Consider the following 24,447-nt stretch of genomic DNA (forward strand, 5'->3'; position numbering starts at 1 on the left):
AAATTGAATTAGGTTTATTCAGATCAAGAAACTGCTACCTTTTCCCAGATAAAGAGTGGAAAAAGTTATCAAGAATTAGAATTTCTCTGCATTATCTGTTTCCCTCCCTTACCATAGTCTTGGTGTCAGCAAAGCCATGTTTCTGAGCAAGATTCCAGAGATTGACTGAGAGCTGGTTCAGTCTGTTGTTTCTTAGGTCCCCATGAGCCAGAATAGTGTTAAAGAAATAGAGTGCCAGCTGGCTCTGCCGCTTCAGGGTCTACAATGAAAACAAAAATATTCCCATATTACTATACAGGCATCCCAAAATACCAGCTTAACCTCACTGGGTTCTCTGCAGTCTCAGTTCAAAGGACACTCATTTTGTAACACACACCAATAGTTACAGACACAAGAATACAGGCATGGTTTTCATATTCCATTCAAAATGCTACAAATAGCAGTAGTTTGTAGATCAGCATAAGCTGCTGTAAATAAAATAATTGCACAAGACTCCTACATCTCCTGTCGCTTTGGCACAGCACAGTATGTAGGTCTGACACGTTTGTAACTCAAGACTCCCTACAGTTGCACAAAAATCACCTCCCACCAACCAACCTTGTAGTCAGAGCACCATAGCTATATATTTTTAGAGAGACCACTATCATCAGTCCAAATTAATGCAACTTCAGGCTTTTTCTCCCCCCAGTCTGTTCTACTTTTATTTATTTAACCAAAGATGTCTTTTCGTTGCTATTCTTTCACTGAAACTCTGGTGATATGAACCTATTTGCACAATATTTGTAGCTAATCTGAGGAGGGACCTTAAGGAGCATGAGAGCAATCTTCCCCCCACACAAAGCAAAGAGGATTCACTGCTACGTGTTCTGTTGACCAGAAACAAAAAAGCTTGAACTTTACAGAACTGTCCAGAACTAAAAATTTCCATTCCAGCACTGTCACATAAATGAAGCATTCTCTAATACTGTGAAAAGACCACACTGTGTTAACAATAAGATGCATTGTTCTCGTCCAAATTGCCATTTTGGTGAAAGGATTTTATTGTGAAAAAAATTTATTTTCCTTTATAGCTTTTAAAGGAAATGAACCAATAAAAACACAAAATCATCAAAGGCTTGTTCATTTAAATGAGCAGCCAAGAAGATGAATAAGAAAAGGTCACCAACACTGACGCAATCCAAATACCACAGGGATTTTATGACCAGTTTTACTTTAGCACAATTAAGAGATCTCTGACAATATTCTCATCACTTCTCTTTCCTCAGCAACAACAGCTTCCTCTAACAACTATTCATTACAAAATAATTTTTATCTAAATCTCTCAATGACTTTGACTCAACAAGGCAAAACAAATGGTCCCTTCTTTGCAAATAAGGAGGGACAGAGGAGCAAATCCAAGGCTGCAAAGGCAAAGACAGGCCAAGCACCTATATCTGTGCTGCTTAGCCTTAAATCCAGTTTTCTATCCAACAGCAGCTTCAGTGAAGTAACACAGGATCTCCTAACTCAAGGTACTATGCTTGAAAGTAGAAAAAAAAAGCCTTTCAGAAACCATGGATTTCAAGCCCTACAAACATTTCTACCCACAAATTCCATACAGGAGTCAGATGCAAAAAATCCCTAATAAACAACCCATAGTCCTGAAAGCTTAAAAATTTCCTTCCAAGACCTAGTTGGACATTCTTAGCTGTGCTAGGATGGTTGTTTCTGCTGCTACTGTTCTGAAAAAGAACTACTGTTCACTGTGGTGTGTGTTCAATGATGGAGAGGATTTGAGCAAAGGATATATTCATCTTACATCTCTGCCATTGCTCAAGGAAGGACAAACAGAATAGCAAAAGCAGAGAAAAGGCTAAACTTAGCACAGTGTCCTCTCAATATGTATCACTTAACACATTCTGTATTGGCAAACACTTTGGGCTGCTGTGCAAACAGGCTCTCTAAAAAATTCCACCAAATCAATCATGCCCTGCCCTCCCATTCCAGGCTACCAGCCACAAGATTTCTGTCAATAGAAATCATCCACTAAGGGGTGATTAGGAAGCTGTGGAAGGGTCCATTCTCAGAAACAGGTACATTAACAGAACAGAAAGTTCTCATTATTTCAGCAAACATTAGTCACCTGCCTTTCACATACAATCCATTAAGCTATATTTGATCCCTCAGAGCCTCTGAATTCCAATCAAAAAATCCAATAAGCTGCCTAGAGTTTTCTTTCTTTTATATTGAACAAATACACTAAATTCAGGGTAAAGACAAACACCTTTTTCCTCCCTCTGTACCTCTCTCCTGACACCATCCTAGAGCCTGGGATATGAAACTTTTATAATTATAGGTGGCTTTCATTGTATTTTCCCCAGTAATACACTAACTGAATTCTCACTTTGCTCATTACAGAATTGGACATCATTAGGTGTCTCCACCACAAGCCTGCCTATGTGATGGACTCACTTTCTAAACAAGTGAAAATACCCATTTTCCTTTTGTTATGAGGTTCCTGAAGCTTCTGAAAAGACCAATTCCTGGTCAAAGTTGGTCTGTTTCTTGAACTCCAAATTGTTTGGTTTTTATTGAATCAAGCTGAGTAAGAACATACCTCTTCTTTTCCAAGGGTTTTCAGATGATCCAGGATCTGTGACACTACTGTTTCACTCAGTTTATTAATTTCAGCCAGGAACTTGGAGTCTCCACCATACAGAGCATCATTGGAATCAACTGCAGAGATTAATTCAAATTTAGGCTAAAGAGCTATATTTATTTGCCACTGAAAACATCATATATTGAGAGAAGACCACATCTGGAAGTCAGAAAATTACCTTCCTCCACAAAACACAAACAGAACAATGTTTTTTAAGTGCCTGCCACTTGGTTGCCTACTATTTCCTTTTGATTTTAGGAGCAAAACACTGAAAAGACTCTTCTAGCTTAAAGCCAGTCCTGTATTCCTGAGTGCAGCCAGGTTCAAAAATATCTGCTAGACCTAATGTAAAGCAACATGTCATGTCAACTTTCAGGTCTTCCACAGATAAACTCCCTGCTCCCTTCACTTGAGAAGAGTATGGCCATCTTCACTGGCAGCAGGACTGGGCCATACAATTTGTGTTTTATTTAGTGAAAATAACAAGATTTTGAAAATAAACTGCATTTTAATTTTTTTCCCTAAAATGAAAACCATGATTACCTCAAAGTCATAGATAGAAATTCAAAAAGTGCATGTTCAAAGGCCGTAAAGGATTCTTTGGAGAGGGAGAGCTCTTGAAGTTTTTACAGCTTATATAATTGAGATTTTAAACATGTCTTTTGACCTAATTTATTTATGTTCTATTAAGAAGTAGGTTAAAAGAAGTTTGTAGGTTTAAGTGTATTCTAGGTAAATCAGAAAGCACAAGATAAAAGATGAATCCCCTGTTTCCAAGTAAACTTCATTTTAAGAAGCTAAGGTGCAAGATACACCTAGAAAAAAACCCTATCACCCTACTACAGGGGAAAAATTACTAATTTATATTTCCATGCTTATCTTCATTAAAATCTGATTAATTTAGATTTCTCATCTTGGGATTATGCAGCTATTTTGGTCATATAAAAAATGGAGTGAAAGAAAAAGCAGCTAAACCACACTTCCTTACAGAATCTGAACAGCAGATTTACTACAGAGTAGCAGTTCAACTGACAGCTATTTTCTGTGCTGCTAACTGCAAGAGGTATTTTGTCATGGGTGGTAAATCTGACAGACTGTTCACCAGAAGAACTGCAGAATATATTCCAGCCTGACCCTCTGTGAAAGCCATGCCCAACTGAAAGAAAAAGTCAAACCAGCTTGGCCTGTCTGACTCACTAATCTTCCAGGATGTTTTAAAAGATTCAATTATTACTCTACCTCCATTTAGTAATCAATAACCAGAATGCAAGTATTCAAATCTTAGAGCATATCATAATATTCCAAAATTATTACAAAAAAAGATGACAGTTGTTTTATAAAATGTTCAGAATTTTATAAAATCTTTAGAATTTTCTAGCTATTCTGAAGATTTTTGTAAGTTACTGCAATTTCCAAAACTGAAAGCCTGCCTTCAAAGTAGCAAATACATTATTTAAATAATGAAGACTAGGCTTTACATTCAAGTTGTTAATAAATGTGGATGAAACATCAACAATAAGCATAAATCAAGTTGATACTTTAGACTTAAAGCAAACCCTTCGTATGCATAATCTTCACTTGAACAGTTCACATTTATAAGCATTTGCACCAACACTACCAGAAGTAAAATTCTTATTTAACCCACTCTGCACAGATTCACTTTAAAGAACAGATTGTGCATCTGTTCAGAAGCCAGCTCCCAGGATTATTTTAAGTTACAATACCTGGAACTGGATAGAAAAATAATCCATTGTGTGAGACTGATTACCACTGGTCTTCATTAACTGGTTATGGTGGTAAGACAATGTTACAAATGTCCTGGTGGAATGCAAGCAGCCAGAGCCCCCCTTAGGTATTACCTTTATCTACATGGTAGATATATGCTTCTTGAGTCATTGCAGACAGCAGATGCAAAACATTAGTATAAATCCTGATTTTGTCATCGCTGTTATCCTCCCAAGTATAATCCTGGATCACATTTAGTAATCCTCGCACAAGAAACAACACTCCTTGTTCTGGATGGTCCTACAGAAATGAAAAAAGATAGGTCAAAACCAACACCCCAACCCCAGAACAAAACCAGGATTATTTCCAGTCGTTCAGTGGTGTAGAGTCACAGGATGAGCTCTATAGAAGCAAAACTACAATATAATTAAAGCTGACAGCTACATTTCTTAAGTGTGCTTCCTGCAATCCTTTAAAAATTTTTTCCAGTTTCCATCTAAAATGCCCATTTGACCCACTATCAAAACATGATCTAGGCAGCTTCCACAGACAAATTTTGAAATGCTTTGTTTTCTAGTCATGGGGGAGCAGTACAAAATTAATTGTCAGCTTCTTAACAGCTAAGCCTCTAAAATTAAACACCAGGTAGATTTTGTTATTAAAATCATATCAGTAAGCTGTAGTGTATTACTCATATAATTATGAGTTTCAGAAGAACACCTACACTGGGAAGTCACAGACAATCAACAATCTTTTAACATGAAAGGAAAAGAAAGATTCTGCTTTACATAAGCTGGGAGTTTTTACAAGCAGCTTTAATACTGCACCCGGCTAATTCCAGCTGGCAGTTGGTGCAGTGGCACCAAGATACATAGGACAAATCACAGTCCACTGAGGACATTTGCTTTTGATCTTCTGTAAATAGGGAACAAAATTAGAGAAGCTAATTTCTGAATCCTGGCATCTCATTGCAAGTTATACTTCATTACTGAATCTGTGAGGTTGTGTCACTCCCTTCTTCAATCATCTGTTAATGATCCAAGTCACTCCACAGCTTTCCTTCAAAGCCTGACTTCTGTCAGTGGACAGCACTCACATCACAGGGGAAGCTTCCCTTCCCTTCTACCAGCACAGCACCTCCACCTTTCTGAACATGCCTAGCTTGGAGACCTCTTCCACTGCAGTAAGGGGAATGCACTGCTCTGAAAACAAGGATTTGGACTGTACCACGCTGTGTGCTGCTTCACCAAACATGCAGTCAAAGGAAAAAGGAAGGAGAAAAGTGTAAGGGAGGTTTCAGTGAAGAGGAACAACACAGTTTCTCCAAGGACAAATGAATATACCTCAAACTTCTTTTTTCTGTTCCTCCAGATTAATTTACAATTTCCTCTTATCTTTTAGCTGTAACTGAAAATACTGGAGGGAAACTACATCTCTCTCTTTAAACCTGACAATTAGCTAAAAACTGGAAGGACGTAGAATGGTAGTACTTTGTGAAATATTCATCAGAAGAGGAAGATTATGCTGAAAAACATCTTCTGATTATTACTTTCACTCAAATGATTAGGTAACCTCTAACAAAGTAACTGAAACTAACAGGAACTAGAGCTCTATATTTTTCCCCTTCTCAGGTATTAAAGTTTTCTGAATACTTAGCTAATAAACCAGTAAATTATGTTTACACAATTAAATGATGGTGAGATTTCACTCTACCCCAAATCCAGTTATAGTGAGAGATGCTACTGAGAGTGGCAATGCTGTTTGTTCTGCTCCCCCATTTTGCTTTGGTGTGAGGATTTTGCAGTAAATAATCAAATCGATTCATCTTGCTCACAGAAAACTAATCACAGCATCTCCCACTCCAGAAGCCCAGTCAGCTCTAAATTTTTAAACAGGAAAGTCAGATAGTCTATACTAACCTGTGCTGTTCATACACACTCAACTTACCGGAACAACTAATAATGTGGAAAAAAAATTACAAAGGAATTCCAGGAGGAAGGCATCAGAAGGTCGCATCTTTCCATCCACACTGATCATTTTTGGCACTTCGGGAACAAGGCTCACTGCGGCTTTGAAAAAAGCATCAGCTACAAAATAAAAATAGAGTTGCTGTTATATCACTCCAGCTGTGAAGGCTGCCATGCCTGCGACCCAATGGCTGCTTTGAATTTGTTTCAAATAGATTACAGAAAATGAACATGGTTAACTGCAAAAGAAACCCAAGACTCAGCAGTGGTCTGATTCTTGAGAAATGTGCTCATTCAAATGATGCTGTTTCTTCAAAGGAAGTTCCCACATCACTCAAGACTTCTGAAATTGTAACTCTTCTCTTTGCATAAGAAGGAGACACCATCATTTCATATGTATTGCATATATAATAAGAAATTAGCACGTGATTCAAAACTGACTTATCAAAGAAATGCTTATGCCAGGGGAATGGGGAATCCGAAGGGGAAAAAATGTTCATGCTGTCTTGTTCACCAATTCATTCACAAAAGGCTGGTAAAGTTCTAAGGAAGTACCAACAACTTCATTTTTCTAATTATTTATAATCACTAAAAGTAAAATATTAATATACTACCAGAACCTGAGGTATTGCTGGTTACCTCGATAAAAGGATTTTTTCCAAGAATCACAATACAGGAATTAGAGAAATCATCCACTATTACAGCCTAGGCAAAACAGCTATTAAGAGGTTTTTCATAACTCTTTATTATGTCTCTAATCTTACAAAACCATAAATTTTAAACTCCAGAACATCTATTCCTCAGTTTATTAATATTCACAAATTAAAAGCAACACTATTTTCCCTCTTGCACTGGAAGACCTCCTATATATGCTGAATTAACAAAAAACTTCTGACAGCAATATTGTTTTGCACTTTCTTGGCAACATTTCAGAATACCCAAGTATCCACATCCCACTCAAGTTGTTTAGCCATACACTTCAAAGCATCCTTCAGAATGAATACCATATCTTTATTTTCCAGGAACAGAGACCAAGGCCATGTAATCAGATTTTATCAAAGGGAAAAGGAGAATTCTTGGTGAAAGCCAAGAGGTGTTACATGGCTGGGATGGAGATACCACTGACAGGCAGGCATGGGCATTTCCAGGAGCGCAGCTTGCTCTGGAAAAATTCATTTGAGACTCCAAGCAAATTTGCTAAATATAGTACCAACTGATATCTAATTTAAGCTTATGAGGAATACCAGGGAAACATGTGCTTTGGAAAAACTGTAGTTCTTCTCACTCTTATTCTTTTCAGTGCACAAGTGTTCAAACCCTTCTGGACTTTCTACTGCTTAGAATGCAGAACCTTTCCATCAAACACTGTCCTTCCTTTTATTCTGCACTTTTATTTTGAGGTGAAAGAATGTTTATTTCAAATGACTTGCAAGTTTAGACAGCCACCCCAAAGCAAGGTAAGTAATCTTTCTCTGAGTTTTATTTGAGGAAGGAAGGCAGCAGCAGATGTTCATTCTAGCACAAGTAAATGAATCGCTGTCGCTTCCACAGTTGTCTCATCAGAAAAAAAATAAAAGTGCACATCCCACATCACCACACAATAAAAACATGTGACCAGACAAATGAAGAAATGTGCCTTAGAGAACAGTCTGCATACCAAAGTCCCCATGTCTGTGCAGGGAATGCTCCTGCCTTCTGAAGTTATTTCATAACAGGATGAGAATGACCTGTGCAGCAATCAGCATCCACAGTGAAAAAGAGCTGCAAAGTACCTCACCCTTATTTACTGCCTGCTCTCCCAGCAATCACAATCCTACACATTCTCCTCTAAACTTCTGCCATAATGCAAACCCAAAACCTCTTAGCTTCACTTTGAAAACCTGAAATTTGATTCAATTTACTCTTCTTGCCTCCTGCTGTTGCAGTGAATGAGAGCTGCCTCCTCATCTGGCTGAGCAGCTTCAGAGCCCTGAGCTGCCTCATTCCTTCTGCTGGAGAGAGCAGAGCCCAGCAGGTGCTGCAGGACTGCAGGGGTGAGGAGACACTGCCCACACCACAGACCTGCCTGTACTGCCACCAACTCCCTGTGCTTCCAGCTTGTTCTTCCCCATCCATGGCAGTCACACAGCTGCTGACCCCACGGCCCAGGGTCACCCTGCAAACCCCACACACTGTCCCTGTCCCAGCACACTGGGCACACTGAGGCTCCTGCCCCACACTTTTAATCCTTTTTCCTTGCCTTTTTCCCCCCTGCTTCCCCGCCTCATTGAAGCAAGGCAAGCCAGAAAAGCAATACAGCACAAAACAGTTGTATTTCACTTTGGAACATCCAGAAGAACTGGCAAAGGAGAATATGTTCACTTTGCAGTAAGTCCTGCCAATCTGTGCTAACCATGAAATGGTTTTATGCTGGAACACTAAAAGCACATTTATCGAAGATATATGTGCTTCATAAGAAGCAAAAATAAATGCAAAGGTTTTTATTACAGACTGCAGAAAACTACCTGTCCTCTAAACACTACCATCCCAGCAGAGGTGTCAGAGTATGCATCACATGCTCTGAGTTTGGAGAAAAGGTTCACTAAAAAGGTTGTCACAGACATGCTATTTTTTTTCAAGTATGAAATGAGCATCAGTATTTAATTCTGAATTACATTAATTATGAGGTTATGCAATGATGGTTTCCCTGAATCTTTAAAAGTAAATTTTTAAAACTATTACTGTAGAGATGTTTTAAAACAAAACCACACATCACTTTTCCTGGCTTCCAAAAGATATAAGGAACCACTTAAAAAGCACTGAAAACCACAACAATCTTATATTCTCGATTAAAAAAAGAAAAAGAAGATAAAAAAGGCTTCTTCAGATGAAGGATGCTGTTTTCTTATCTGCCTAAAGTACAATAGTGCTTCTAAAGTGAACCACTGTTAAACTGGATAAGGGGAGAGCAGCCTGTGCATTACAACAAATCACCATGATGAAGCCTTCCCCAACTGCTGTTAATATCTTGTGCAGTGCTCCGAACATAACATACTTCATGCTTCACTAAATTCATCCTTTCACAGCAGCTCCTTCATTTGGGTTGACCATAATCCTATAAATCTTTCCCCCGAGCATACATGCTGACCTTCAGGCTACAAAAACTAACAGTCTTGGATATCCAAGTCAGCACTTCCAGAAACAGCCTCATACAGAAGAAAAAGCAAGTGAAATTGGTGTTGAATGTTTTGCTGTTGACAATATTCATGATGGCACATGTACACATGTTTAATTATACCTACAAACAACTATATGCACCTCCATATATTTCTATATATCAATCTTTCTACATATAAAATTCAGCTTGCATTGTATTTTCTGTATCTCTGATGGCCAGTTAAACTGTACGAATTAAAGATTTCAGGCAGGCAAAAATAAGGAGGAACAAAGTCAGAGATGGGAAAACAATTAAGCTCCTTAAGTCCACCTTCAAAGAGCTAAAGGGAGCGAGTTTAACATACCTACCCCAAGTATTTTTAGTCAGGGGTACAATTACACCAGGCTAAGTCCACCCAAAGGACAAAACCAGGGACCATGCACATCTTCTGCATTCCACACCACTTTCCTGTCTTACAGCACTGTCAAACCTAATTTAATACTCTGAAGATTTTGCTTCCACATCCAACAGATGTTGGAAATTTAATGAAGCTTTGACTCCAGTGCAAAAAATTATTGGGAAGCAAGCGTGGGGGTTTTGTTACCTTATTTTTTCTGTAAAATAAATTAATCCATTACTGTTTTGACAACCAAGCATTGTAAACATTTGAATCTCCTTCTCCTCACATTGGTGAGGTCACTGTGAGAGTTTTGCCACACTGCTGAAATGTGGTTTTCCCTTGAACTACTGCAAATTGTTCTCCATCCTGAAGTTCTCTACACATCACTTTCAATGCAGAAACAACAGAGAATAATTTGAAGGAAGAAAGCTGAAATTAGACAATTAATGCACTGCTGCTTGGTGAGCTGGAATGTACTATGTTAATTCATACTATTTCATACTATGACTTAGCTGCAAATAAAAAGGTAATTATGTGGATGAAGCTTGGTAGAGGCAGACTGAGGCATAACTTGATCAGAGATTACAACAAGGCATTAGTACTTAGAGACAAAGGCATACAGAGGCAGAAGTGGAACATTCACACAGGGCCATCACACAGTATCAGCAAGGACACTGGGCACAAGATATTTTATTCTTAAGGTGTAATCAGTAAATGGAACACACACCCTACCCCACTGCCTCCCCTTCCAGCCAGAAAAAAATCCAAACCAAAAACCAACCACAAATTTCAGTCTGCCTCTCAAAATTCCATGTAATCCCTAAAGACTGTGAGGTACCACATCAGCGGCAGTCTCTAAAGAAAGCTCCACCAGTAATATTGAAAATTTTGAAATAATAAATGGTACAGTTAAATTCTATAATTTCTACTCTTATTATGAGGAAAAAAAATTAAATGAGCAGACATACAGAAAAAACATGATACAAGGCTGGAAAGTCTATATGGTTTTTGCAGAGAGACATTATTCCTCAGAAGTCTCTCAAGTCTTCCAAAGAACCAGCAAGATTGTATTTAAAAGTAATTCAGGTAATAAATACTTAGTTTAAAAAAAAATTATATTTATCCTTATAGAAATGGCTCTTTAAACAACTAAGCTGAAAGAAGATAAGGAAAAAGTCCTTATGAGGGTACATAACAATAAGGGATGGGGTGGGAGGAGAGAGGGAATAAAAAGTTTTCACAGTGGAGCAAAATGACTACTGCATTCCTAAAGGTTTTGCAGAGACATGTCCTGATGATGAGCTGGGAGGTGGCAATGTTTGCAGACTGGTCTGGAACGTGACTGCAAAGCATCGCAGATGGATCTCATGATTCTGAGCAATAAAGCAGCAGATGAACTCTAATATTAGTAAGGCATGTGGGGAAAGAAACAGCCCTTGCTATAACTATAGAAAGGGAAGCTCTAAATAGGCTATTTACACTTGTGAAAGATTTTTGAGTCATTATAGATGGTTTCCTGAAAACTACATCCTTAAACAGCTGTTGAAAAGGCAAGCAAGTATAAGAATCACTACACAGTAATGGAAAACTGAGGTGCCATTGTGTCATTTATATTGCTGGAATAATCTAATCTAGTCCTCATCTTCCCATTTCCAAAAGGACAAAAAGATTAAAAAGGCGCTAGGGCATGGAACTGTTTCCTTATTAGAAAAGGCAATACTGACAAAAAATTCTTCAGGAATTTACCAACTACATCATCTCATAGACAGCAAAAAGACAATTAATCAGGAATGCCTGAATTCTGCTCTAGCAGATCAGCTGCATGCTCTGAGCCACTCACCTAACATTTAACATAAACAAATCCCTAAACATTAGACTTCCAAGTAGCAGGTAACTGTGGAACTTACTATCACATGAAGTTACAAAGGCCAAAAAGTAAAAATTTATTTAAAAAATTAAATTCCTAAGGCTTGATCCATCTATTTTATTAAATACCACAGTCTGGTCCATACACAAGCTTTGTGGAAGGATGTATTTAGATCACCTGCAGCTGAAAGCCAAGAAGCATCATTCTACATTATTGTTTCCTTAGTAGATGCTACTAGACACTTTCAAAAACGGGTCATAGGCTAGACAGACCTGAAGAACTGACAAACTGCTATAAAGTACTAGTCTGAAAAGCTTACAGAGACAGAGATGTCACCTCTGTCACATCATACAGAAAGGCGATTGGCTGGGATAAAGAGAGGAACAAGAAAAAGCTCAGGGAATGGGAGAAGTTTCCAGCTGTGGAAGTGCCAGGTAACAGCACAGGTCACAATTCTGTTCAAATGAAGCAACACTTAGCATTGCTAGTAAGGAAAACAGTATGACATCATTTTTTTCCAAAGCTCTTTTACTGCCTTCTAGGAAAGCATTACTTAAAAAGATAACAGAGACAGCATATACCAATCTCACCAGAGAAACATGAGCCAAGAAGTCCCCGTATCTGTAATTAGGACAATCTCTTCAGGTTCCTATTTCTCTAAATTCCTTACCTCAAATTCTCTCTATTTATATTCTTCAGATCTATAAAGATTTCAGGAGATTAGGAAGAAATATTAAAAATTGTTATCTAATGCTACTGAGAAAATACTCTAAACCATTATTAGACTATGATTTAAAATTACTTATTAGCTATTCCATACCATACTTTCTCCAGAGTGTAACTGAAGCCTTTAGAAAACACTCATGCAGAAGTAAAATTTGCTGCAGTAGAAAAGAAATTACTTTTGCAATATACTAGGTGTAACTGTGTTTTAGCCACAACTGGAAAACAGAACAAATACCTACAAGTACATTAAGCACTGTATGCTTCAAAATTAAAATCTGCATTTGCTAAGCAAAAAGGTCTGAAGCAGCTGATCTGAGGGACAGGTTCTCCATTTTTATAAAGTTTTATATTTGACAATATCCCAGTGAAATTATTCACACAGAATCAGCTGAATTACATTTTTCACTCAGCATGTTATTTCTGAAGTGAGGCAAAGATTTCAAGGCCTTTAAAACAAAAATGCTGCTTAAAACACATTACCAGAAAGTTATGTCATCTCTACCCACCTGCTGAATGCTGTGACCAAACATTAAAAACTCATGCAGTTTCTTTTTCGATAGACAAAAGTAGCATTTCCACAGGGAGGAAATGTGTGCAATTAAAATAAGATCTATATCTCAGAAGTCCAGAAGAGTGACACAATGGAGCATGCATTTAATCTCAATTTAGTCCAAGCACCCCCATGGCAGAAAGCATGACCAATGAGAATTTATTATTCTCTGTTGGCAGCATGCAGTGCTCAGTGGTTCAGTTAAGAAAAATGAAAAGCTCCCCTCTGTAAAATCTAGCATCTTCCTTTCAAAGGGGGGCTCTTAATAGGCTCTCCAGAGGTACAAACTATGCATCCAGGGCAAATTCACCTAAAACATTTTAAACATAATTACAGATTCATTTTATTGAAAGCAGGTCTTGGGAGCTAGAGATGAAAGAGACAACAGTCATTTTTAATACATACAGAACATTCCCAAACATCCATCCATCAGTGTAGTAATGCTGGAGTTTCATGAGCCTAGAAATTCAGTTCTGACCCAATTTCATTGTCTTAAAGAAAATCTACTCCAGGATAAATTACAATTTTCTAATACTGAAATATTTGGATGAGTTCAGACACTTGATTTGATTAACAGTAGCAAATCCCAGCAGGCAAGGCTGGGATAGAGGAAATGGGAACAGCAAGACAGGAGGACTGATGGTTTGCTACTGCTGCCCCTTGAGATTGGGAATGAGGCAAAACCCAAACTTTTCCAGTTATAAGCAGATTAGCTGTAGCTCTCCAATTGCTGATAGCTTATCAGTGCATTCCTCAGACTCATAAATTCATTTATTGGTATGACCTGCACATCCTCATTTTCAGGATAGTACATTGGCAATTTAGAGAAATCTTCCCATTGCCAACAGAAGTTGTGGAACTCAATTTTGTTATGTGTTTAAGTGAAAAGCCAACTCACTGAAACAGCTGAACTCCCCACAGAAATTTTAAACTGAGAAAAATCCATGACTTTACCTTGCTAAAACACCAGCTGGTATCTTTAAGGAGGAGGTGCATGCACACACACTCATGCATGCACCACTGCTGACTCAGCTACTGGATCAGCTACATTACCTTTCAGCTTTATTTCTCTCCACAATTTTAAACCAATTAAGCTAATTCAAATCAGCATGAAATAAAGGTTACAAACAAGGCACAGTTTCCCTTCCTGACCTAATGCTATCATTAATGGCACAGTCTTAAATCTTCACTTCATGCTGCATTGGTTTCAGTAGATCAGTGTCTAATTGGCACCAGTTAACTCAGCTAACTGACTGGAGTGAAATTTGCTGTTATGAATTAATCACTGCTTCTTACTTCTTACTCATTCAGTTGAGATACAGATTAAACTGAGTGAAAACTAACTTCCAAGGACACATTATCTGACTTCAGTGCATCAACATATGGAAAGACAGTTCACAAAAAATGTCCCAAGACAGTGCCTGTTTAACACATGCTAAATTACTCATGCAAGTGACATGTCTCTGAGTACAAATTATACCCAAAATAGCTTTTCTAAGAGAGCAAAGGAGTGCATAACAATAAAATCTCAGTAAATTGAGTTACTGAACATCAGAATTTTGCTCTTGCTTCATAGTAACAAAAGCAGAGATGAACCAAATGCTGCTCTCTCTAGCTTGTGGGTATAAAATTCAGGAGAGTGTGGTTAATAAACATGCAGTTTAGAGACTGAGTTCCTAATACTTTGCATATACCTGCTACCTTGAAAGATTTCAGGATGGGGATCCTGTTAATTGTTTCGTGAGTGCACTGTATTCATGTGTCAAACAACAGCTGTGCACATTTGTAAACTCCCACACTGAAAAATCTGGACAATTGCAGGGGCCCAGGAGTCTCACTCAGAGGAGAACTGGATCACAAAAACAGTGGAAAAGCAGGTTATAAATTGAAAGATATTAAATCATGCAGTGGGTCCCAACATGGCCAGGGAATAATCCTTAAATATCAAATATTACTGAAAAACTGCCTTGGATTTGCTTCCAATAAAGAGAAGCTCTGCAACACAGCAACAATAACAAAAATTGACATACAGGATAAGGTAAGCTGGTCAATTCAATAAAACACCATAGGAGGAAAAAGTGAGTCCATTTTATATAAACTCTGTTATCTACAAAGAAACTGCACAATGCTAACTGCACAACAACAGACTTTGCAGATCTTTTATTTGCACAACAAACTTGGACACAACAGTCAGCTTTACTCTAGATCCCTCTGCTTTGCTGTATGGGCAACATCAGATTCAAAACAAAGAAATACAACAGTCACTGTGCACTAAAAAGTCTTAATCAGCATCCTAAGTCAGCTTATTTGTGCAGCTGGAACTTGCTGGTAAATGCAGAGCTTGGAAAACAAGCTCTGATGAAGAAGCACAGAGCTAACACAAAGAATTAATAGCCACAACAAAACATGTTGCACAGTAATCCAATTTATTACTCTTACAGCTCCACTGGAAACGTGTAAAGGAAAATAATTTACCATTGGGGAGCAGACATTTAAAGTCAGGATTAAAACTGCAAACCAAAATAGAATTGCATCACTTTGAAAAGGAAAAGAAAAATACTGCAAGCAGTTAAAAGTATAAGAAGACTTTTGGAATAGATCACTGACTTCCCTTTGTAACATGAACAGGAACAAGATCATTTTAAATGGTGATACAGACTTACTGCTTGTTCTAGTGCCAGACTAGCTCCCATTTTCTTCCCCAAATCACTTTTTGCCAGAATTTCCAATTACTTAACACTGAACTAGCAGGATGGCTGAAAATGTGCTCAGGGTCTGGTTCAATCAATAATTCAGATCCAAAAAAAAGAAAATATATTTTTCAACCTTCATATGATCTGATACTCCCCCATTTTTTCACTCTGATATAGAGGCACATTTTCTTGGCTAAGCATTTATCATGCATGTGCTTTGATAGCAAGTTTCTGCTGCCACTGACTTAACCTGTGATTCTTTTCCAGCTCAGTGGTGAATTTTGTCAGACTGTGAACCACTACACAGATGCTTTTGTTTCTTTTTTCAGTTATAATAAAGCACATAATTTGTGATTAGAGTGCTTGCATAATTGTGCAGGAGAAAAACATTCCATACTTTCCATAATTCCTAAGTAATTTAGGACATACCTACCTCTTAGCCAGGACTATGTCAACTACACTCAGCTGTCTTGGCTATTGAGATGCCATTGAAGAGCTGCTTTAATATGACAAGTTTTTACTTTAACAGTGTTTGAAATGGGGCTGTATTTTAATTGCATCATAAATATAGATGTGACTTAGTGTGGCTAGCACAGGTTTTTCCCATGAGAAATTTTCTTGTGTTTTATAAATAAAGATAAAGTTTGGATGTTGTTGGAACAGTGTCCCAGAACTTGGGCAGTGCAGGCCTGGCCAATCAGGCCTGGGGGAAGGCTTCTGACTGACCAATCTGGGTGGCTTTTGAGAACTCTATATACGTGATGAAATCAAAACAATAAAGGTCATTCCTTCTTGCCACTGAGAACTGGTGCCTTCATTACTCTGCTAGCTGTTCAACAGCGACAACTTAGCGTATCAACCAAGTTATTATTAAAACCTAGAAATATTTCTGAAATAAGAGAACTTTTAAGTAGACAGATTTGTGCCTTACCTTGTGAAAGGCACTGATTTGCCAGAGCAACCTGTCCAGAGTGTAGATACAGATTAAGACGTGTGAAGATACTGCTCAGAGATGGAATTGTAATGAAGCAGAAGGCAACACAAGCCTAAAGTAAATTAACAAAAAAGTAGAATAAAATTCCTATCTCAGAGTTATAGCAATCCTTACTGATTTAAATACACAATTAGGAATCAAAATCTGTAGACCAGCTGATCAGTTTTGGGAAAGATTTTCAATAAAAAGCAAGTTTTATATGAAGCCCAAAATCAGCAATTTTAAATGTCTAAACTTGGGTGGCATCAGATAGTATTATCTGCAAAGAGAGCAGGCTCAGAGTTTACTAGTCAGACCTACCCTGACAAATGCAGCCGTCTTTCTGGAATGATTTCCTTTCATCACCCTTCTGGTTTCCATTGCTAGCTGGTTCACAGACTACACAAACAGAACAAAAGCAAACCATTAAGAAAAATGCACAACCTCACTGCCAAATAATGAACTGCATGTTTTACTGCATGCATTTAGAGAACAGCAAGTGTCCAAAGGAGCCCTGACACAGTGTGCCCTCACTGCACTATTTACTTTTTACTTGGTGAATTTCAGTGATTGTTCCTTAAAGCAAATACAACTCAATTTGTGAAAGTAGACTTGTTTTATTCAAGTCCTTAGCTCATCCTTTCCTTCCCAGCTATAGTGCTGTCACCTCCTTACTAGCATAACAACCATGATTTCTAGCTAACACAGATTAAAAAACCATAAACCAAAATAATAAAAGGATTTAAAGGAAGATACAATGTTGCAAAGGAATGAGATGCAGCTAATGCTCACCTGTGACTCAATACAGAAAAGAGATTAACCTTCCCAATCACAGCAGGACTCTGCCTGGATCTGCAGCCAGACACAGTCTAATCTTTCCTCGATGGAGGATTACAGAAGAGACAACCCAAATTCTGAATGCACAAAAGTGCCATTTATTTTACTATATAAGAAATCTCTGGCAAGATAAGAAAAGGTACCATTTTCTTTGTTGCAACAGTACCATGCCTGCCTGTCAAACAAGAACTTCAGAATGCTGAGGGAGATTTAAAGCCAGAGATGAGATCAAAGTTCACTTTATAAACACCTGATTAAAATACTTCAGACTTATTTTGCCATAGACCAATCATCTGAGCAGGGAATGGGAGAACTGCAAATCCGTCCCAATTTATTAAGGAAATGTAGGTAAACTGTGGCTTACATGAATCAACTGGACTAGAACAGGCTCCAGATTGCAAAACATTGACCTGGCTTCGACATAGAAGCTCAGCTGCTGTTCAAAGTCACGGCCAAACGAAACCTAGAAAAGACAGAAAGCCCAAGATTTTACCACTGTAGGCCATTAACTTAAAGACAATATAAAACTGCAGGCATTCAAAAGTCAAAATCCCCATATACTGCCAAGGAAAAAACCCACCAGTAACAACAAAATAGTTGCCAGAGAATCTCTGTTAACTGTCTGCAATACTTAACCTTCAGGAAACCATGAAAGTTTCACTGGGTTCTTTTTTTTTTTTTTGGTCTGTACTCCACATGATGCTCTACTTTACAGATCAAGTACTTTTCAAGAAAACAAAATTTAAATCCTAGGTTTGTGAAGTGTTTTCAAAACTAGCAGAACTCTTGATTGTTTATGGGACAGACAAAGGCTTGGTTTTGATCATACTTACAAAGCAGGACAAAAAACCCAGAAAAATAGAAACAGATCTGTGAATCTGTATTCACATTCCTCTAATTTCTAGTTTACAAAGAGCCCCCAGCAGAAAACAGCATTTTTCCTAATTAGATAAACCAGTAAGAAAAGCAGGTTTTCCTTGAGTTTGGTTAATAAATTTATGCTTATATAGTATGGCAAAAGCCTGTAACCTTGCATTCTGGCAGGAAAGAAGTCAGCAAACAACCTTTGTGTGAGAACAACCCTCTTCCAACCCTGTAGATTTCAAACAACCCCACTGCTGTCAGCTGGAGTGTCTCAGCTGTCAATTAAAAGCAGAGCATGAGGAACAGTCTCCAGGCAGTCTACATTTATGTATTCTATTGGAATTTTTTTTTCTAATAGAAGTAAAGGTTGCATTATTTATTATTTCTCAAGTCACATGCAAAAGAATTTTTTACAAAATTAGAATAAAATTTACATTTAATCCATACAGTGAAAGATCAAAGAAACTTCATCAGAAACAAAGGATTGCCTCTCACATTACAGACAACCTGTCCTTGCTTTTCCTCTGTTTGTACAACTGCTGATTCTTGAGTCCTAGACTAAGGAAAACTTCTCCAAAAATATAAATTTTTCCACAAAAAAGAATGACTGTAAGGATGACTGTTACAATTGCTTTTCCCTCCACATCTTAATGTATGCTGGTTTAAATTCATAACCAGTCATTTTGCTGCTATGGGATTTTTTTTTCCCTTAAACCAAGACCACCAAGCCACATCAAATTTTATTCAATGCAAGAAATCCTCCTAAAGGAAATTATACTTTATTATACTGCCTGTAAAGCTTAATAAAACAAAACTATATTAAAGCATATTAATTAGCAAATTATTACAGCTGAAGAAAAAGCAACCATCTAGAGTAACTCCATAGAATTGCAACAAAGAACAAAGAGGACAAGTAGACACAGAGCCTGTCAGCTTTATGTGGAAAAAACCCAAGCATTGAGAGTACATGGTTAGAGAATAAAAAAAGCTTGAGAAAGTCTCCCTAAAACAACCTGACATCTCAAAAACAACAGAGATCAACAAAAGAATTACTGGAGTAAGAGTGAGGGATGGGTTAAAAACTCATTTCAAGACAAAACACCTGGGGTTCTCCTGGAACTACTCATTTAATTATACAAATTATCTTATTTGTAAATCAAGATAAACAGAGATTAGAATAACAAAAATGTTCCACTTATTTTGTATTTCTGAAAGCTGGTATTGCTTCCATCTAGAGCTGGGTAGTGAAAATTCATTCACATAAACCAGTGACCTCTCTGCTGCTTCAATTGCTGTTTAACTTTTACATCCATGCTATGCTTTACAGGAGATTTACAAAACCGGCAGAAAATACGATTAAATAAACAAAACTTTAAACTTTCATGTTTCACATCAGCTTCAGCACAGTGTGATTTTTCTTTCACATTTATTTCACTAAAACACATTGCTTGGGGTTTTCAGTGGTTTTAAGCAAGTCAGACACTTTCACCCACACAGGCACCTCTTCTTCATGGGGATCTCACAACAATCCAAGCTCTAAGGTGCACCCAACAGTTGCACACAATTGTCACTCACCATTTTTATGAATCCATTTATCAGAGCTGCTAACATTCTTTTCTCATCCTCAAGTGTTAGTGCACTAGAAAAAAAATTATTTGGTAAATTTTAGAATATTGTTTATCCTATTTATCTATAAAGGTTCAAATGATACATAATATTTTACATATTTTTATGTATAAAACTAATTTTAATACGAATATCACCAAGCCAACCATGAACCAAACTAAATTCCAGATTTAAAAAAAAAGGTAAAAATTGCTGAGTGTCTTTAGATTATACACTCAGATTTTGGCATGAGAAGGAAGTGACACTAATGTTCTTTACTGTGGCAAACAAATGGCTTCTCTCTTGTGTTGCAACATGAGAACTTGAGTAAGAACTAAGTCTAAAAACCTAAAGAAATTATTGTCTATTTTTAGAAGAAGCATCATATTTAAGGAGTAAAGCTTTTAAAATACACTTTAAATAGTATATGTTATAGTGTATTTATTTTGGAAACAATACTAGTTTATTGTTTAATTTGAGGTTTGTTTTGTTTAGGCTTTTTTGTTTTAACTAACCTTGCCTTAGAATTAAGAAATAATTAACATCACCTTGCTACAATTCTGGTTTTCTTTATGTTTCAGTAAGAACTGAACTAAACTGGTATCTAAAAAGAAGTTTCTTTTCAAAACTATCACAGATACCTAGTCTAAAGCAAGAGTCCAAAATCTGATTTGAAACAAATTTACATCACATAAAAACCCAATCAGTCAAACCTGTTTAACTGAAAATGGATGAACAAAAAGTTAAATTACAATTAAGTAATACAATTTAATCCCCTCCCTATTATATACTTGGCTCCAGCTTTGACCTCTAGTATATCAGTTACCAATTTCCAACTCAGACACCAGATGGGAAGAGAACAATAGTTTTACTATATAAATTCAGTAAGGGAGGAAAGAAAACCTCAGCATGATTAGCTCATTAGTGCATTGCCAATCAAAAGAGTCAACTGATGGGCTCTGAAAGGCTCAGAAGGCTTGTAATGAGATCTCCAGGTCAGTAATAGGTTTCCAGTTCAATTGTGAATCAGACCCCTACCAGTCTGAAGGCTGTTATCCTCCAACAGCTGTTACAGGGGTCAGTGAGCCCTGCACAATGGGCTGGGAGTTTCCTGAACCAGGATGCAAAAACAGATGCAGGAGTTACTTAAAAATAACTGGAATTTATGATTTACCAAGAGTACAACTGTCTTAGCTCAAGGAACTGATGGTTTAAGGGGTTTTAAAGATCCCAGTAAACTATCAAATTGTTTTGGCAAAGCACCAGAGGAAGCACCAAATATGGATTGCCATAAACTGCTTTATTTTTTTTAATAAGCTGTTTTAGGTACAATATATGGTTCTATTTAAAAGCTGAAGTGGCTTTTAGTGCAACATACAGCCAAATAAGGTACTCTAACCCAAAATAAAGCACTCTGACTGGTATAAACCAGAATTACATGCTAAATCTAACTTCTTTATTGGCAATGAATCCTGCATTCATGGTGTGTCAAGGATGAGAAAGTCTTAAGTTCCTTTGCAGCATCTGCCATACTATGAGGCTCTTTGCTCAGAGTGGCAAAAGAAACTGTGCCCTTACAGCTCAACCCAAACCAGAAGATAAAAGAGATTTGTCCTCTTGAAAGCTAAAATTTGCACCATTGTGATCCTGGCTCTGTTTTCAGTCAGACACAGATTTTGGTGTGATTTTTGCAAGTTACCTACAAACCACAATGTTTTTCATAGTGCACAACTGCTATTGAAACAGTGAGGGTGCAACAGAGCACACAGGGGATCCCAAACAACCTCAGCTGTCAAAGTCAAGGACAAAATAGAAGAGGAGGAATTAAGGGGAAGATAAAGATGGTTCTCAGTTCTAGCTTCTCCTATTCAAGTTCCTAGAGATCTTCCAAGTACCCTTTTAAAGACTTCACACCCCTTTGTAATGGCTGAAAATAGCAGCCCATAAAAAGGTGTAATGGAGTATGGCAATCTGTGCTTTAGTAGCTACACGTTCACTTGAATCTCAAAAATAGCTTATTATTCACTGTAACTCAAAGATTACATTGGTTTCACTCTCAAAATACTTTGAAGATTGGATTGCAAAGTGTCTCTGCTTCACTAGAAAACCACAAAACCATTGCTACTTCCCTTTTAAAATTCTGCTTCAGTATTCAAAATACTGCAGTAATTAAAAGAGCAAATGGTACGTGCTGCCACTTCACTGCATAGCTCTTCCCTCACCACTAATTGGATTCATGTCTTAATCCACCTTGAAACAAACAGCCTCAGAAACATGAAACCACATCAGGCAGCCCAACTTTGCATAAATGAGAGCTCTTAGTAGAAGTTACTCTTACTTCACAGAATCATGCATCGTTTTGCAGATGTGCAGGAGAGCATTGAGTATAACAGGATCCTTTGTCGACTCCTGCTGATGCCTAGAAAGTGTTTTAGAAAAGGTGATGAAAAATCCTGCTCTGTCAAAATGGAAAACAATGACTAGAATAACACCCATTTAATGCATAAGTAAAATCACCAGCACTGTATAACACTGCATGAGTTTTAAATCCATTTCTGAATTGACCCACCAAAGACCACATGGGTAATAGATGCACAATTCCAATAAATGCCAGTCAAGAAATATTATCTTAATATACACAGCTGAATTGCCAAGCCACAGAATCCAACTCCTTAAGGGACACAGGAAGCTAGACATGAGACATTGAGGCAAGCTGAGGACATCAACATAAAACAGTCCTGGATTGACCAAGATATAATGTAATTTCTCAGCTACTTAGGGACAGACAGGAAGGATCAGTGTCACTTTTAGAGGCACATGTGCAGTGCAGCTCCACTAAGATGATTAAGGGGCCACAGCATCTCTCATATGAGCAAAGCCAAGAGAGCTGGGCCTGTGTGCCCTAGGGGAGACAAGGCTCAGCTGTGAATATAATGCCTGAAGGGAAGGTGAAAATGAGAAAAGTGTTTCAAGAAATCTGTTAATTATTTGAAAAGGACTGCTTGACTTTCAGAACAGTTGAATATATTTTCAAAGTTCATTTTCAACTGTAGCAATCCTCCATTCTGTGCTGTCACAGCAACTGGAATGTGAAATAAGTTTCAGAAACCAACAAAGGCAACACAAAAAAACCAACCAATCAAAAAACAAATAAAAAACCCACCACCCCCCCAACCCCAAACCCTCAGAGAACAACTATTCTGTTAACCCACAGCAAGTCAGCATCAATATATTCACTTCAGCTCATCTTTCTTTGTGAACAGTCAAACAGTCCATCAACAGATTAACAAAATTTAGACATTTGCTTTTATCTTTCCCATAGCCTGGAACACCTTCACAAACAAAATACCCAATATACTGACTCCTTTTCCCTAGCCATCTTTCAATAAGTTTCTCAGGCCCTCCAGAGAACATTTCACCTCAACAGTTTCCACTTACTTGATAAAAGATTCCATAATGCACTTGCAAACCTCCACTCTCACACTTTCCTTCTGGAACATATCCAGAAAGGGCAAGAATTTCTCCTAGAGGTACAAATACATAATCATGTAAAATTAGGTATGTTACAAACAACACATTAAAGTAACAAATATTTTGGATAAGTTTTTATAAGCACAGCTATTTAGGTAAAATTGCTTTCATCTTTTTTGAAAACAGTAATTCACTTCAAAGGATTAAAAAGTGGAATGAATGGAAAAGGACTGATGGCTGAAAGATGTATCAATTTATTGACTGCAGAGATCTGGAAGAGAACACAAAATACAAAACTGTTTGAAACAAATGCACTTTTTTACTTAAAGCAATCATATGCTTCAAACAGCTTAAGATCATGACAAATTCAGACATCTATGGAAAAGAAAAAAGTAAGATATTAAAAACAATTAAAGCAGTCTACACATCAGCAACAATTTTGCAGGTATCCAGGGCAAGTTATGAAGGTCTAAGAAATTCAAATATCCTTCAAAGATAAGGGATTAGGTTGTTAAGATACCAAAATACTTAGTTTCTGTATCATCTCAAGAATATAGTGAAGGTGAGTTTTTCAGAATTATCCAAGCAGTTTGTGAACAAGATCTGACTCCAAATCCACAGCAATCTTGAATTTTACTCTTCAAATGCTTTCTGTACTTTGACACACACTGTTTCTATTTTTCTACCTCATATACAGTCTCTGCCCTCTCCGAGTTCCACTTTGTTTCAATGCCAAATGTAAGCACTGTGAGAAGGCATGTCAAGTATATATAATACCACAAACAGCTATCAGCAATTACATTAACACACAAATAAATGGTATTTTATCTTGCATTGATTGCCACTTAGGCCATAGTAACAAACAAACCTAGAGAATTTAACAGCCTAATTTAAAAAAATTATAGAAAATTGGAATTGGAATAAGTACTGAAGTAGTAAGCAGCAGAAAGCTCTCAAAATATTTCTGCACTTAGCTACTTGATAAGAAGTCCTTG

At 37.4% G+C, this 24,447-nt stretch overlaps 1 protein-coding gene across 2 annotated transcripts in view; it reads right to left on the minus strand.

Annotated features, from left to right (window-relative positions):
- Nucleotides 1-24,447, minus strand: part of VPS35L (VPS35 endosomal protein sorting factor like) — a 45,802-nt gene that overhangs the window by 1,312 nt on the left and 20,043 nt on the right. For both annotated transcript variants that reach the window (XM_085074731.1, XM_085074730.1), the window contains exons 21-30: nt 23,420-23,505; nt 22,320-22,400; nt 19,952-20,015; nt 17,877-17,975; nt 16,997-17,074; nt 16,634-16,748; nt 6,311-6,450; nt 4,498-4,663; nt 2,597-2,715; nt 113-259 (exon numbers count right to left, since the gene is read on the minus strand). In XM_085074731.1, coding sequence (XP_084930857.1) covers nt 113-259; nt 2,597-2,715; nt 4,498-4,663; nt 6,311-6,450; nt 16,634-16,748; nt 16,997-17,074; nt 17,877-17,975; nt 19,952-20,015; nt 22,320-22,400; nt 23,420-23,505 — 1,095 coding nt within the window. The remainder of the gene's footprint in view (nt 1-112; nt 260-2,596; nt 2,716-4,497; nt 4,664-6,310; nt 6,451-16,633; nt 16,749-16,996; nt 17,075-17,876; nt 17,976-19,951; nt 20,016-22,319; nt 22,401-23,419; nt 23,506-24,447) is intronic.

The sequence above is a fragment of the Lichenostomus cassidix genome, chromosome 14 (assembly GCF_008360975.1).
Source record: "Lichenostomus cassidix isolate B80296 chromosome 14, HeHo_3.0, whole genome shotgun sequence".
Classification (NCBI taxonomy): Eukaryota; Metazoa; Chordata; class Aves; order Passeriformes; family Meliphagidae; genus Lichenostomus; species Lichenostomus cassidix.